Source organism: Panulirus ornatus, chromosome 64 (assembly GCF_036320965.1).
Source record: "Panulirus ornatus isolate Po-2019 chromosome 64, ASM3632096v1, whole genome shotgun sequence".
Taxonomy (NCBI): domain Eukaryota; kingdom Metazoa; phylum Arthropoda; class Malacostraca; order Decapoda; family Palinuridae; genus Panulirus; species Panulirus ornatus.
Genome location: NC_092287.1, coordinates 23,470,058 through 23,487,570, shown reverse-complemented (window position 1 = coordinate 23,487,570; position 17,513 = coordinate 23,470,058). Strand labels below are relative to the sequence as shown.

At 35.6% G+C, this 17,513-nt stretch overlaps 1 protein-coding gene across 2 annotated transcripts in view; it reads left to right on the top strand.

The window, feature by feature from the left end:
• Glg1 (golgi glycoprotein 1) overlaps positions 1-16,939 on the top strand; it is a 49,536-nt gene extending 32,597 nt beyond the window's left edge. For both annotated transcript variants that reach the window (XM_071657028.1, XM_071657029.1), the window contains exons 19-20: positions 495-601; positions 715-16,939. In XM_071657028.1, the coding sequence (XP_071513129.1) occupies positions 495-601; positions 715-879 (272 nt within the window). In that variant the 3' untranslated portion in view covers positions 880-16,939. The remainder of the gene's footprint in view (positions 1-494; positions 602-714) is intronic.
• The last annotated feature ends 574 nt before the right edge of the window (positions 16,940-17,513 follow it).

The window sequence follows — 17,513 nt, the reverse complement described above, 5'->3', positions numbered from 1 at the left end:
GTCAACTCGACACTCACTACTTTTTGTGTTGCATACATGTGATCACAACATTAGATGATGCACATACCATTACTAAAGAGAGATAAATAAGGAATTTGATTGATTTGGACAAGATTATGATGAGTTATGCAACTTTTAGCATGAAAAGTTCCTCAAGAAGAGTGTAGTAACTATACCCATGAAGGATAGTAATTTGTGCTATCAGGATTTGGTGCTACTGTCAAGAAATTGTTTGGTCATGATTAATGACCAAAATTTTTTACAATATGGCAAATAACTCATGACTTCAGGGTTTAAACTCTTTGATTTAACTTTGTTATGATAGGAAGACAGCAGTGTGGATCAAAAGATGGTATGTGAACATTTGAAATGTACTTTTTTCAGACAGTGATTCTAGCTATGGAGTGTATGTTTCATGTGTTTTTATAGAACTTGAAGTAGCACAGGTGCCATTCAGAGTCATCCTTTATAACAGTGCTAAATTTCATCACCAGACTTAGCATGCTTGTTGGATGTCCTTGAGCGAAACCCATATGGCCTGAAAGCTGATTGCCTAAAGAAGCTTAGAGAACGTCGAGAAATGTACAACACTGCAATGAAGGTGAGATGTTGTATGGTTCTCCATTGTGATAGGAGAGAATATTTAGTGTGATTAGAATTACGATCGGGGTTGTTATAGTTGCTTACAGCATTCTATATTTCTCTCTCCAACAGCTGACAAATATTAAGACCATGGGGGAAATTTTTGAGCATGTGTCCAACTCCCCAGAGAGGAAATACTTCATCCTGATCCTGATTACTTTCGTCGGTGTTGTCTTTGTTGGTGGTCTTTTTTGTGGACGTTCCACAAAACGCTACAAACTACTAAAGGATAGATAAATTCTAATTTGGTTCATTAATGAAAAACTAATTATTATCTTTTCTCTATTGGTAATTAGAGAGAGAATTGGCTGAAATAGGCAGATACTTTCAGTATGATGGTAAGTACAGGTAAAGGGGATGCCTGATTGCCCTTTTCTCAGATTTTTTTTTACCTTTCAATAATTTTATTATGAAGTCAATTAAGGGTTTGTAAGAAAAATATGGGGATCATCAGATTATACTTCATTACACAGCACATTGTACAGAAAACTGAAACTAGAAATCAAACCAGGAAGCTTAAGATGATGCATTTTTCATGTTGAGCACTGATATGTGTTGAAAATTTTATTATTATTATATGCGACATAGATATAGAATTGCTCATTCACCATATTTCTGCCTTGTTGATCATACCTCACTGTTCTTATACTAGAAATCTGTTTTGAATACTAAAATATATGTTTTTTAAAAAATTTAAGATTAAGATGGAAGAATCAGTATTTCATATTTGCTATATTCTAAATCAACATTATTAATTGCAGTGTACAAACCTAAGATGTGGAATAAAATGTATTGATTGTATGTCTTCTCAGTATGAAAGGTAACTGAGATTAAAAGAAATAACTGCATCTCTTAATAACATGAAAGATAATTTTGAAATGAAAGAAATTATTTTATTGTATGTCTTCAAAACACAAAAGAAAGTTGCAGGTGATATTGTGCACAGTGGCAGATTTAAGGCCAAATGCTAGTCAGCAACATTGCTTGAGGACTCCCATTTAAATGTCCTTTCTAAATCATAGTACTCAAGAAAAAAAGAGTATAGAACTAATATTGTGGGGAAACACAAGATACTTAACCCTTTATGTGTTGGCTTTGAAATAGATAACATCTCCTAAGTACAGGTGAAATCAGAAATTTTGAAATATTTAAAATAAACCATGAGTCATTTACACAACCATGAATCTTTAAACCTTAGTGTAAAGGGGGTATTTAAATCATGCTGGATTACTGCCATTTTTAATGCAACATGTAACCAGTGACCCATTACATCATCCTTATTTCCCTCTGTTAAGCATAAATGTTGCGTTATCCTTTCATAAACTATTAAAGTGATATCATGAAAAAAAATCATGTACTTGAACATAAAACACAACAAACTAACCTTTCTTGGCTCCTTCAGAGCTATGAAGTTGGTGAACTTATAACAATCTCTAACCACGTGATAAGGTAAAGATGCTTGTAAAAATAGAGTATGAAAATTCAGTACAGAATCTAGTAGATTACAAATATTGCATCATATCAAACAACTTTCAGAAATGGAATGTATACATTTTTTTTTTTTTTTTTTTTTTTTTTTTTTTTTTTTTTTTGCTGTCTCCCGTGTTTGCAAGGTAGCGCAAATTGTATACATATGTACATGTTATGTTATTGCCATCATTGTGTATGTGGAACATGCACACATATGGCCTCTTCCCACGCTGGTTATCTGTAGGACACTGAGAGGCCTAGGGATTTTCTCCAGGCTGGTTAGAGTTGTAGGTGATGTATGGCATTTACATGAGCCACTATGTTAGCATGTTGAAACTGTCTGTGTAATCTATTGTACATTCCTAGTAAAACAGCATTTAGAGGGTTAAGAAGTCAGAGTCACTTGATATTAGCATCTTTAGTATCATATACAAGTACTGTATAAAACCAGAGTCTAAGCCTAAGATATTAGATAGAAAGGAGATCATTTCAATTGGGGCCCTTCATCCACTATTAAATCTGCCACTGATTGTGTGTCCATTTAATGTAAAGTTAGGTGTGCTGTTACATGATAATGTTTTAATTTGAATGAAAGCACTTTATTATTTATTTGGTCCTAAGATTACTAATTAAGTGAGAGGAAGGGTGAGCTGGCATATAAGTGAGTATGTGATTATATTTTTTGAGATATGCGAGGGTGGATGTGCACAAATGAGGCCATTGTTCATTTGTTCCTGGCACTACCCCACTAGGGCAGGAGGGGAAGTAGGTGTATAAAAAGTTTATAAGTTCTGATACTTTGAGTTGATTCTTTTTTTATTTTTTTTAGCTTTTTTGAACTGGGAATTAATTACTTTATTCATTATTTGTCACAAGCTCATGTCTTTAAATTGTTGTGTAGAATCAGAAATAGGTATGGTCAGGAATTATATGAGCAGTGTTTTGGGATCAAAAACTGAAATATGGTAACAGATATTTAATGAAGATTCTGTTATGACAGTCAAGCTAGAAATCAATGATACATCTTAGTGGAGATCAGCAGACAGTGTTATATAATCAGTATGAGGTTTTTCTTGTTATGCATGGTCAAATATGAGACTACTGTTGCATTAGATTAATTTTTGTATGATAAAGATGATTTGCTGTTGTGTGATAAAACACTTACTGAAGGCATATATAGATGTATGTGTTTTACAGGTATGTGGCATATGTTTCATGTATATTCTTATTTAGCATTATGATGAATACTGAAACAGCTACATTTTACTAAGCAGTAAAACTTTAAGGACAGGAGATATTTGATAATTTATAGGATGACTTTGATATGGAAAGATACACTCCCAGGAGCTAGTACTTAGTAAATGAATATATTTTTGTAATGTAAATCTTTCATTGGAAAAGAAATTTTACTTGTTGCTTGTTGTTGATTAAAGGAGCATTAGAATTATAGCTTCTGAGGAATTTTTTATCAAGTTTTTACTAGTTAGTATGCAGATTTTCTTTGATTTATTTATCCAGATACAAATTTGATGAAATTGAATCCAGTCCTTTTCAACATTCCCAGCAATGGCAAACAGTCCTGAGAAAATGACATTATCTTAGATATCAGATTCTCAAATGTTTACTTTTTGTAACAAGTAATTCATTTATTATTTTAAGATGTAAGTGAACACCCTCCCCTTGCTTTGCACAAGCCCATTTTGCACAGATTCCATCATGTGCTGTTAGATTTGTAACACCTAGATTTTTACTCCGCATATAGTGATTGGCACGGGGCTGTAGCCCTCTCCTAATCCAAAAGTTGAGGCCAGCCAAATCCAGGTATGGCTGAGTCTGTTCATATCTTTTATTATTTATCCCTCGTTTTTTATTGATACATTTGTACTGTATATTTTTCTTTGTAAATTTTATTATTTTGTGTTTCTTATGTAGCTAATGTTTTTTAGTTGTATTCTCTAGTTATGGTGTTAATGTTAGATAAAATTCAAAGAAATGACCAAGGAACAGAAAGACTGTTCCTGTAGAGATGCAGGGCAAATAATCTGTGATTGTTAGCAGTACATCTACACTTCTGGTGTGAGATGATGATAATTTCCTTTCTTTTCATTTATACTTGTTCGCTGTTTCCCATGTTAGCGACATAGCCCCAGGAACAGATTGAGACAGGCTACATTCGCTCACATTCATTCTCTAGCTGTCATGTGTAATGCACAGAAACTACAGTCCCCTATCTACAACCAGGCCCCACAGACCTTTCCATGGCTTTCCATTGCATCTTCACTGACAGCATTTCAACTCCTATGTACATCCCTCCAATTCACTTAATCCTACACAAGCCTTTCACCTCCATGCATGTTCAGGCCCCAATCCTTCAAAATATTTTTCAGTCCTTCCTTCTATCTCCAGTTTGGTCTCCCCTTTTCTTTTTCCTCTACACATCTTACATATATATATATCCACTTTGTCAACTTCTCCTCACTCAGTCTCTTCATATTTCCAAACCATTTCAGTGCACCCTCTCCAGCTCTTATCAACCATGCTCTCATTACCTCATTACCACACCTGTCCCTTGCTCTTATTTACTCTCTTGATCAAACTACATCATGCCGCATACTCTCCAATACATCCATCCTTCTCCACACATCCTTATCCATAGCCCATACCTTGCATCCATATAACATCATTGGGACTGTTATACCTTCAAACATACTCATTTTAACCCTCTCAGATAATGACCTCTCTCTGCACATTGCTCAGTGTTCCAAGAACCTTACACCCTCACCCACCCTATGACTCCTTTCCACTTCCATTGTTCTATTCACTGCCATGTCTACTCCATGTTATCTAAAACCCTTCACTTCTGAATTTTCTTTATACAGACTCACACCCCAAAGAACCTTTCCTCTCCACTGCTAAACCTACTACCCTTGCTTTATCTACATGTACTCCCAACTTCCTCCTTTAACATGCTCTCTTCTAAACTCAGTCACCACCTTCTGCAGTTGCTCACTCAGATCTGCCATCAGTGATGTGTCGTCAGCAAACAACAACTGATTCACTTCCCAGGCCTCCTCACTCCCTAATGCATCCTTGCTCCTCTCTCCAAGACCCTTGCATTTAAGTGATAGTTATGGTTCATTATTTGAGCTTCATGTTCATTTTCAAAATGCTCAGAGTAAGCAAAATACATCATAACAAATAATACTATATGACTGTATTTACAAGACAGATATCAGAAAGCAAAAATGAAATAAGTTAAAAGATTGGGATTCATACTGGTGTTGGTGAAAGGACAAATAATTTGCATCAGTAATGGTTAATAGTTCCAGCCTTCATCTCATCTTCTAGGTACCTTAATTAGTTATTTTGTGTGGAGTTATTCATTATGATTTGTTTGTATACTGCAGCAATAATCAGTTTGATTTGATGATTAACTAACCCTCTCTGTGAATTATCGAAATTTTTTAATTATTTCATACATTCTTTTCTTAATTATTTTGTGGAGTAAGAGTTATTGTTCATTAGAAAAAATTATTTTTTGGAGTAAGAGTTATTGTTCATTAGAAAATTTACGGAAACAAAAATAGATCCTTCAAATAATGATAAATATGTGTCAGGTGTCACTCAATGGTTCTTTTGTTTGTACAGTCTGGAATACAGTATCAGAATATATGTAGTTAAGGAGGATAACATTTAGGGGTGCTTTGTACAAAAATTAGTGTGCACGTAATGGGAATAGTTAGAGTTAAGGGGTGCTGTGACATCGAAAATAGTTGTTAATAGTATTTTAGTTACTTATAATTGCACAAATACTTGATTCTCAAAATGTTAGCTTTACTTCTGTAGGTCACAGTAAATATTATAAAAATATGAGTAGTTGCCATCAGTTGTCCTCAGAAACAGTATATCCATTCAGCAATTGATATCTTGTTAGCCTCATGTACAATGAAGGCTACAGACCTCACGTCTTATGACTAATTTGGTTCACATGCATCTTTGTACATACATACTGAGACAACCATTATTCTATAGCTCAAGCAAATAGCAACTGCTTCACTTGCATGACAAATGGAATTAGAATTCAGAAGTCATTAGTAACTCTTTCAATCATTGGTGTGGGGTCTTTGACATGCAAAGATGTAGATGTGCTAGGCAGTCAGAGTTTATAAGAACAAATATTTTTATGGTTTGAGTGTGAAAGAAATTAATGTTATAAATATATTGTTTGGTGTTTTAAGTTATTATCAGTAGCACTTGCATCTTGTTAGTATTTTACTGTAAGAAGAACATCAGTCATATATTCTTGATATGAAACTAAAGAAATATCATTATGAAAGTACATTGCACATTTGTTTAATATATGATCTTCATTTTGTCTTTGTGTATGAGTTTTAAGATTGACCAAGAAATGCATAGAAATGGTCACACACTTTAATTGGTAAGTTTGTTTTAATTACTTGCAAGTGAATTTGAAGACAAAAAAAGAAATACATAGAAATGGCTACATATTTCAGTCATATTGTTTGTTTATTTGTTTGCAGTTTATTGATGTTTAGTGGATATGAGTGAATGAGGCCTTTTCCATATCTGCTCCTGGCACTACCTCACTTACATGGGAAATGGTAAACAAGTATGAAAGAAAAGAAAGATGCAGAAATAGAAAAGTCACAGTATGTGAATAGTAAGAATAGTGAAACACTGGGCATATACTGTGTAAGTTGTAAAATTTAACATTGAAGTAGACACCGTGATACAGAGGTGATGTCCCAGATTGATCTTGAGCTCTTTCCAAAGAACAAATAGGGTTTTTATGATCTGGCTAAATATAATGTTAGAGCTACCCAAAGACTGAAAGCAACACATCATCGTTAGTGTTGCCAGAGGTTCTGTACGACTTCAGAAAATACAATGAAAGATCATGTCAGCATTTCATTTAGGATTAAACTGATTAAACTAAGGTCATTCTGAAATTTTCATTTCAGATCTATACTATATAAGTGTGCATTGTTCATTATGATACATTATATGCATTTTTCCATTCTTGTTTGCCATTTCCTACTTCAGTAAGATAGCACAAGGAACAGATGAAGAAAATGCTCCCATTTGCTCACACCCACATTGTATCTGTCATGTATAATGCACTGAAACCAGAGCCACCAGGCTCCACAGACATTTCCAAGGTTCCCCCTAGGAGGAGTTGGAAGGATGGAGTGAAAGATGCTGTGAAGGTTCAGGCGTGCAAGGGATGGAGCAAATTGGAGCAGTGTGACACATGGGGCAACATGCTGTCAATGGGTCGAATCAGGGCATATATCTTTCACACTTGTTCACCATTTCCCACATTTGTGAGGTAATGCCAGGAACGGGCAAAGAAAGGCTTCATTTGCTCTCATCCACTCTCTAGCACAGAAACTTCAGCTCCCAGGCACCACAGAATTTTTTGCCTGGGACCTGTAGTCTCTGTGCATTATACATGACAGCTAGAAAGTGGATGTGAGCAAGTGAGGCCTTTCCTTGCCTGTTCCTGGCACTACCTCACAAATGTGAGTAATGGCCTCCTCCTTTGTTACCTCACACTTTGATAATGTATTCTCACCACCCCATAGACACAAAAATTACGAAGCATATATTTACCATATTGACTTAGACAAGCTCCAAGCAGCTTTCCTTCCTACCTAGTTTTGAAAACCACCGTGCACTACATTCCCCAGATATACATAATTTACTCTTCCATTTTGTGCTCTTGACACCACCCATGGTTCCAGTATCAAATGTACCATGTTATCACAGCCCAAGACCATGCCCAAGATGGAACTACCACAATGAAGATGCTGAATGCTTAATGCTCATTTTTCTCTGCACTTTCCCTATGTAGACACACGCAACACCTGCTTGGTGGGTGTTGCCAGCTTCCTGAGTACCACAGGAACCCTATTAAAGGAGGGTAAGGTAAGATATATGTGAGCATGTAAACCTAGGGCCCATTAATGGGCTTGCTGCAGCTTCACGGCTGCACTCCTCATGGGAGCAAGTAAAGGTAAACTCCTTTGAGGTGTGGGACAGTCCTTAATGATGGTGTACTTCCTTTTGCTCACTGACAGGGCTACTGCCTAATCATAGTTGACTTCCTGTTTTTGTTTGATATATCATTTTCAAAACAACCCTCAGTCAAGACTATCCATGTGAAAAGAAAAAGTTAAGCAAAATGAATGAAGACATGCAGACCTCTCACAAAAGCAGTGGCTAAAGTAATACCTGTAAAATAGGGAGAAGGCAGCAACTTTGCAGTGGACAGAAAGGGATGGTTGCAGAGAAATGATGCTTGGAGAATTAATCCAATCATTGTTTCATTGCTTATATGCAAGTCAGTTTTCAGTCCCTTTTGTTAGCATTTGCAGTGCTCACCAGTCTTTTTCTCTCTCTCTCTCAGGCTGATACTCATCGGCCTTTTAGATGTTGCCGTCAGTTAGGGATAGTTTGCACTTCACCCAGGTGGGGTATGTTGCAAAATCTGTCAGTTTATCTCACTGACTTTGTAGAGTGAGGTGGTGCAGCTTGAAAAACAAAGAAATGAAGCCTTTATTGAGAGAATATATATCTGATGAAGATAAAAACACCTTTGACATTTGTACAAGGATAAAGAGTATCATTCAGATGCCTGCCAGTTCTATTCATCAAGAGAAAGGTGCAGAGAGTTGAAGAGAGGCCAAATGAGAAATGGGGTGGGTGAGATGTTTTGGAAGGAGATTAATAGTGTGCAAAAAAAAAAAAAAAAGTGGGAACATCAGTAAAGTTGGGAAGTAACAGGTAGTGATGGAGTGAGTATTTTGAAGGATTTTTGAATGTGATATGTAAAGTGCGAAGATTCCTGAGAACAAATTGTGGAAGAACTGTATGAAAACAGCCAAAAGCAACATTGCATGTAATGACAAAAAGTGAACTTCTTCAGCATGATGCTATTCATGTAAATAGAATAAAGATATTTGCTGATGGCTCAAAACATGATGGTGTAGGCTTTGTTATGGTTATTGAAGAAACATCTTGTATAGTAAAACTGTAGATCCATGTGTTATGCAAGCTGCAGTTGTATTAACTAAGCTGTTGTAAATCTGAGCAAAAAATGAAATTTACAATCTACTGTAAATGTCACTGTGCACTCTCAAGCTGTATCACGTTATGCTCCAATGCATCCCGCTGATAGCATAAGAATTTAGAATTCTGTTTGTGATGTAGACCTGTTTGTATCAGTGGTAATGGAATTGCAAATGCTCAGGCTACAGTAGCTGTATCAAGAAATCTGTGAATAAAAGTTAGATAGACCTCAAAAAGATTAAATGAGCAGAAATGATAATTATGTTTGATGGAGATGGCAAGTTATATAAGACTTGGATGTCCAGAGAAATAACATACTACTGAGGATGAAGAAAGTTGTTGAAGTATGGCATTACACTTTCATCAAGAATTACCATTTTGAGACAGTTTTTCACTGACCAAGGAAAAGTCATAATGTGTTGCTTAATGGTCATAAGTGGACATGACTTACCTTAATATGTGACACCTGCAATTGCAGCATTACTTTGAAACATGTAAGGGAATGCCAAAGATATAGCAGTCTCCAAGAAAAGAATGAATTATGAGAAAGGAAGGAGTAGAAGTACAGATCATGAGAAATTCAGAAAAGTTTTTGTTTTAAGTAACTTCATGAATTTTTTAAATGAAGCCAAAAGAATTTTAAGTTTTTAGATATCTTTTAAAGGCCAAAATGTATAATTCTTTGTAGTTTTAATTTTTTAAGATATCTTTTCATACTAAAAATTTATGAATGACTATTAGTGACTGGTACTTTAAAAATAACCCAAAATGAGTCAATCAAACTATCCGTATCGATACTTAGACAGTGTTACCTATCTGTTAAGTGGTTGCCTGCCACTACTTGCAGGTGAAGTCTGGGAATACTTACATATATAAGTGGTCACCTCTAAGCATGAAATTCTGCAACTAAACTAGGACTTGATTACTTAGCATTCAGACAGAGTGGATGGACGATCAGTCTTTGTCCCACTTGGTGCAGAAGGTTAGTGAAAGAGTGTTACAAAAGAAATTATAGTAGATAACAAGGTACAGTATGGGGTAAGTATACATCTCTCTTCAGACTGAGCTGGTGTCACTGGCAAGCTTTCCATAAAGTTAGATTCTATCAACCACCAATTCATTGCAGTTGTGCAGTGTTTTGCTACCTTGAATGGCCTAATTGTCTTTAAACTTTTATTTTATGACTACATTTACTGGCTTGAAGTAAATACCTTTGGCTAAACTGAGTATGTACTTGCATTGCTAATCTTACAAGTAATTCTGAGATGTTTAAATCTAAGATTCTTAAATGGATATATTGCTTGGCCACTACTTTTTCACAATCTCAGGCAAGTCTATCATTAACCCTTAAATTGCAATATACATAGCTTATCTGTACATTATCTACTGTGAAATATGTCACTTGAGACAAGATTTCCACGCATCTGTCTAAAGTTGCAAGTCAAGTGAGGAATTCAAAAGCACATTCATAATACTCAGCACTCCACCATGATAAAAAAAGGACAAATAAAGGATTTGTTTTCATTTTTCATACTTAAGCATGGATACATTGTCATTAATATTTCCATTTCATCTTTTCTTTCATACTTATTTGCTGTTTCCCACTACAACCAAGTGTAGCATTCAGAAATCTATTCCTAAACTCAACATTCCACCATGGCAAAACAAAGGTAGATTAAGGATTAATTGTTATTAAGTGTTTTATCTTGTGTTTTCTTGTGTAGTACACATGACAGCTAGAGACTGAGTGTGAGCGAATGTAGCCTTTTTTGTCTTTTCCTAGCATTACCTCAGGGGATGCTATTTCATGTGTGGTGGGGTGGTGACGGGAATGGATGAAGGCAGCAGGTATGAATATGTACATGTGTATATATGTATATGTCTGTATGTATATGTATGTATACCTTGAAATGTGTATGTGCGTGTGTAGGCGTTTATGTATATAGATGTGTATGTGGGTGGGTTGGGCCATTCTTTCGTCTGTTTCCTTGTGCTACCTCGCTAACACAGGAGACGGCGATTAAGTATTATAAGTAAATCTTGTGTTTTCATGAATAGTGATAGCTGGGTTTTTCAGTAGCAACAGTTTAAGTGTCTAAGACTCTAAGTGGCTCTGGAGTGACCCAAAAGAACTAGATTTTTCAGTACTGTATTCAACAAGGATAAGTATGATAGAACTTAAGCCTAACTATGTGCAGTAGGTTTCATTTGTCATATAAATAGTGTATATACATAGTCAATGGAGACAAAATAGCCTGCTGTATGATGGGTTACTGGCATCTGTTTGGTTAGGCAGCATAGGTGATTAACTACCTGTACAAAAACGATGTTTGTGAGAACAATTCATTAATTGTCCAGAGTAGGGGATCTGTAACCATATGCTTCACTTTCATGATAGCATGATGCATATTATGTGGATGCACTGTCCCTGGAATGGGAGCATGGCACACTACTTCTGTAAAGGGTGCCATAGATGCTAAAGTCTTTGTTGTTGTGGTGCTGACCTTATTTAGTCTGCTTCCCTTGCGTATGATGTTCCTGGCGTTGAGGTCACAGTTGTTGAGCATGGAGGCCCAACCTTCAATCAGTACTATTTTGACAGGGTTATTTTTACAATTTTAGTGAACAGTTACATCTTACTACATATATGCTGATAATTAGACTAAGATCTGTGATACTATGTAAGCTGTCTCAGCCAGCTTCCAGATTAAATGTTGCCTCAAACCTGGGTGAAAGGCGTGCATAGGATAAAGTGCATTGGAACATTTTGGTTTACTGGGGTTGACATGCTGTCAGTGGACTGAACCAGGATTTGTGAAACATTTGGGAGAATTCAGGGAGAAGTCTGTGGGGCCTGGTTGTGGATATGGGGCACATTCCAGTCAATAGCTAGAGAATGGATGTGAGTGAATGTGACCTTTCTTTGGCTGTTTGTAGTGCTACCTCTTAATGCAGGAAATGGCAAACAAGTAAAAAAAGAATGCTAAATGAGGAATAACATCACTTCAAGAGTATAGCTGGTTATTCCTAGTTTAGAGTTAGGCAGTCGCTAATGACAAATCGTAAAGGATGTCCTTGGTTTTATCTAATCTTTTTAAGTTAAGTTTTGCTCTGCCAATATCCTGACTTAAGACAGCATTGTAGAGGGGTTCTTTTAATGTTCCAACTGTGTCAGGCATGTTAGATGGAAGGCTAGTCGCCATAATTGGCATAACTAGTATGAAGAGGTATTCCTTGTCGAATCTGTGGGATGAACTTGCTCATTAGTTATCGTTTAGATTGCAGTGAACGTCATATGATGTTTTCTTAGAGGATGGTAGCCATGATGCTTTAACTTTTCCACATATACAGCTGGTTTATAGTGACATTAGTAGCATATAAAGGTTGAAAAATTTTGCTTTCTTCAGTATCCTTACAATCACCATTGTAGATCCTTGTCAATCAACTATGAAATTTTTGTGTATGGTAACCCCATGACAAGCACATAGATTGTTGGATGACCTAAGTGATGAGGAGGAATAATTATTGTTATATTTATCAGTTGATGAGGAAACTGAAGAAGAATAACAGGTGATATATGAAGGAATAAGTCATTGGAAGATATTTTCAGTGGAAGTAAAGAGGAGGGTAGCTCACATGGGACCCCATCATCTTCATCCCCATTGCCCTCACACTCAGCTTTATGATGATAGCTAGAATATTTCCATATATATTTTGACTATAGTATCATTCATGATAATGTGTAGTGTATCATTTAGTATTTGTAGTGTAATATTTCCACATATTCATATTATTCACCACAATTGCTGTGCCTTTAAAAGAATGACAGTGTGATACCAAGTTCAGAAAAAGGATATAAAAGATCTCTGTGTCCTTCCTTCTTATAACAAGGTGAGGAGGGATCACTCATCACCCCAGATTTGCCCGCCACACCCCCTCATTTTTGGTTTGTATGATCTGATTTTCTTAATGAATTCATGTTGTTCATCTCCAGTTCTGTGCCAATGTAAGAATAAAATAGTAGAGTGTTATACTAAGTTCAAGAGGAAGGAAGACACAAGACCTTGTCCTTTCCTTTATCTTGAGCTGTCAGATGTATCAGCCACACCCCACCTCCTCCCACTTACTCAGCACTCCATCATTAAAAAAAAAACCAAAAAAACTCCATGGTGATGGGATTTGCAGATGTTTTGTTATGTAAGGGTTGTGGTAGGTGTTTCAGTTATAAGCAAATGAAATATTGTCAGAACACATCATACCAATGTGTGCTTTCTAGTATTTTCTGGTGTGGGGTTATCACCATGAGTACCTCTGCCCCTTTTTCCGGTGCAACTGAGGGAAACAAAATTGAGAAAGACTGAATTTTGGCAAAGTAACCTTTAGAAAAGATGACACACCTTAACAATTATGAAACTTACAAATTTCAAGTAAAATAGAATTATGATACTTTAACCGGTATACACTGTGAAGACATTCACTAAATCAATTTGAGTGAAGGCAGAGAGTTTCACTATTGCACAATCATTTATATTCCTATCTATCAATCTGTTCATATCTCTGATGCCTGTTCCCTTGAGAACTCCCTAAGTCGGGTGGCCGTGGCAAAAGTCTTCATAAATGTTGAACTACATGCCGCTTCTAACCTTTAGTGCCTCAACCTTAACAGGCCACTGGCAGAGGGCAACTCTAACATAGTGTTTTTAGAGGCTTCTACGTAATGTTTCTACCAACTACTTAATGTGTGTACCCATTGACAAGCAAACCAACATGTCTAAAAGGCCTCTGTCAATGTTGTACACTTCATGAGTATATATTATGCTCCCCAACCCTTTATGTATGATCCGTTGATCTTCTACAACTGTAACACAACTATTGTATCATGAATCATAGATGAATCATAATATCTGAATGCACAAGCTTGAACTATGTTCACCCTGAGTAGTAAATTATGACTATCATTGATATTCATATAAATGAATGTATTGTGGCCCTTGACAACTTAAGGTTACCACAGAAACCTTTATGATATGATCTTGATAGTAGTTTAAAACATCAAAAGCTAGTTCCCTTATGGAATAGGTAAAGCAATGAAATCTGTGTTCTACAGGGAATAGTTAAGTTTGTCAGCATGTTCTTCTTGCTTGTATGAGGTATGTGTATGTCAAGTTTATGCTTGCACTGATAGCAGTGTGTAAATCTGGGGCTAGGAAGGTAAATGTGGGATATTCTTTTTAGACCTGAAGTCTGGTAGTCAGCTGGCTGGTCCACCTCTTGGATAAATTGCAAAGTGATTTGCAAAAAGAATTTGATAAAGACCCAGAAGGGAAATTTACACCAGGCCCCTTCATCAGAACTTCCATGGTTTTTCTAAATCTCCTATACTTGCTGATCTTGCTTATCCTGTGGAATAATTTGGTCTTAGGGCTACACTATCATCAGTCAATATCCTTCTAATCTTAACAGGGGCTGCCTTCAACACAGAAGAATGCTTCAGCAGACTCATTAGTAACTGCTTGGTAGAGTCCAGTTTATTATATTTACTCAATTTATAATTACCCCAGGACCAGTATCTATAAACAATATCTGGTGTTACCTAGGACCTCTTTCATAGGACCTCCTTCTAAAGGCTCCTGCAACCCAGGCAGGGCTACTTTTAGTAGCAGAGAAATGAAGAGTAGGGTGAGAAGTTCTTTGATGAGTCTGTACTCCCAGTTATACAGCCTCACCAAAGGTGACTTTTCACTTGCAGTGTAACTGTTTTGCAAATGGAGTCTGGTAACACCAACACACACATACATAGACACACACACACACACATATATATATATATATAGATAGATAGATAGAGGGACAGAGCAAAGTGAAGTGATATGTTATGCATGGGCAATGTGATGCCAGTGGACTGAAGTAGCTGAAGGAAACCACAGAAAGGTCTGGGACCTGGTTGTAAGTAAGGGTTATGGATTTTGTGCATTACATGTGACAGCGAGGGAATAATTGTAATCAAAAAAAGCCTTTTCTTTTGTCTCTTCATGGCACTACTCGCTGATGCAGGAAACAATGAACAAGTGTGAAAGAAAATATATATATATATATACAGAAAGGGAAATCAAAGTGCATCATGCTTTTTTTTCATGGATTATATGAAAGTGATGCCACGAATATTATTATTATGTGTGACATTTATGTCATTACTTAAAGATGTATAATTTCTTATTTTCATTTAAGCTTTTAATTTAATTAGAATTAAAGTTATGCATGTTTTGTTATTCCCTTCATCAGATGTACAGTACATTTGTTTTATATTTTTCTTTCTGTGTGGGAGGATAGATTATTTAGTAAATGCAAGATAATTTCAGCTTATTTCAAGATAGAGTGACAGCATCATTTTCAGTACCATTTTACTGGGTCTTGACTCTTTAGTGCAGGGTGAAGGTGCATTATTGTTTGCTGGCTGTTTATTGTTTTTCTTCACCGTGTAAGAGGATAGTAGCTGTATCTTTAATTATACAAATGTAATTCCTTTGTTTACCCATTTTCAGATTTATAACTATGTTATTGGCTTTATAATTCCTCTACACTCAGATTAATGTTGACAAAAGGAACTGATGCAAGGGTATCAAAATGACAAGCATTATACAGTATCAAATTTCAACAAGATTGGAAGCAATATTGATTGTGTTTTATTAATTGAGGTTCATTTTATGACTTCCAAAAATTAAACAAAATTATTTGGGAGATAATTATTGGCTTTGTTCAAACAGAAATCAAAAAATTATATTGATATGAATAAGCTCTTTGTCTTCATTATGTTGTTGTAATACATGAGGTTTTTGTCGTCAGTTTATCGTGATAATATCCTTGAAATATATATTGTTGAAATTTTATTTGGAAATAGGATGAGTTTAAGCCAGTTTTTGGCTATTCATAGAATCGTGCGTACACACAAAGGCTGCTCCAGAAAAATCTACACGCTATAATCCTCTGGTTTTAGAAATTGTATTCTATCTGTTTTTACAGGTGCTGTACAGTACAATGTGGATTGGCAGGATTTTAGTATGGACAATACATTTATGTCAGATGAAGTCTAACAGTGAAAGGAAAGGATTCCCTAGAGGTATAATAACAGAATTAATTGGTAGACAAATTTTCTTTTGGTATTAGCTTTGTACCCTTTTTGCCACAGCTGCCATAATGTTAAGGGTTAAGTATGTGATCCATTAGTGTGTAGCCCCTCTAGGTGTATTTTATTTTTTCAATTGGTTAGCAATCATGCTTCCTGCAGTGAAGTTTTTGATGTACAAAGAATATATAGATTTATACTGCAAGACAAATTCATTACACTCTCATTTTAATGTAGGTGGAAAAATAAGAGCTCTCCCAGACCTTCCCATTGAGGCAGTGTATGAATTATGGCATTATGGGAAAACAGGGGCTATCATCCTGCTGTGTCTAGCAAAGAGTAAGAACAAAATTTTGGATTGTACTGTTTAGTAACATGGATGAATTTGACAAAAATTCTGTATGATTGTGAGGTGAAGATTACAATTGTCTGCTTGAATACTGTAAGTCTTGTTTTCTTTTTTTGTTATAACCATTGTAACTGTAAACTGAATGTCTGCATATTTATTTTATTATATTTTTTATGAAAATTTGAAAAAATCATTCAGTTCATTTGTTGTAGCTTGATACATATCTTTTTGGTGTGTGATTTTTGAAATATTTGTAAGAATAACCTTTTCTTTTATTCCCCTTGCTCTATGTACTCAGATATTGTATGTGGTAAATATAGTCCTTAATTACAGGCCTTAATGAACTAAACAACATTGACTCCAGATTTGTATTCAGCATGAAAAATAGTCCTTATATATATATAACTGTGGTTTTCAAGCAAATCTATTACCCTCCAAAAAATACCATAAATTTTAAGTAAAAGTTCAGGATATTTTTTAGCCCAAAAACTTCTTTTAAAAAACTGTAATAAAATGAAATACCTCTGTACTTTGAATCATCTTTGATAATATCTCATAATGTTTCCCCTAGCCAACAGATGCCTTTTGAATATGAAACTAATAATGACACAACTTAAAATATAATCATTATCTACAGGCCTTACTGACCCCCAAACAGTATTCCAACCCTGGTTTGTATTCAGCATGAAATCTAGTCCTCATGATGAGTTTTCAAGCAAATCTAGTGCCCTCCAATTACTATTTTTTTGCCCAAAAACTAAGATAATGAAACTCCTATACTTGAAATAATCATTGAAAATATATCATAATGCCTCCCCTAGCTTACAGATACCCAAT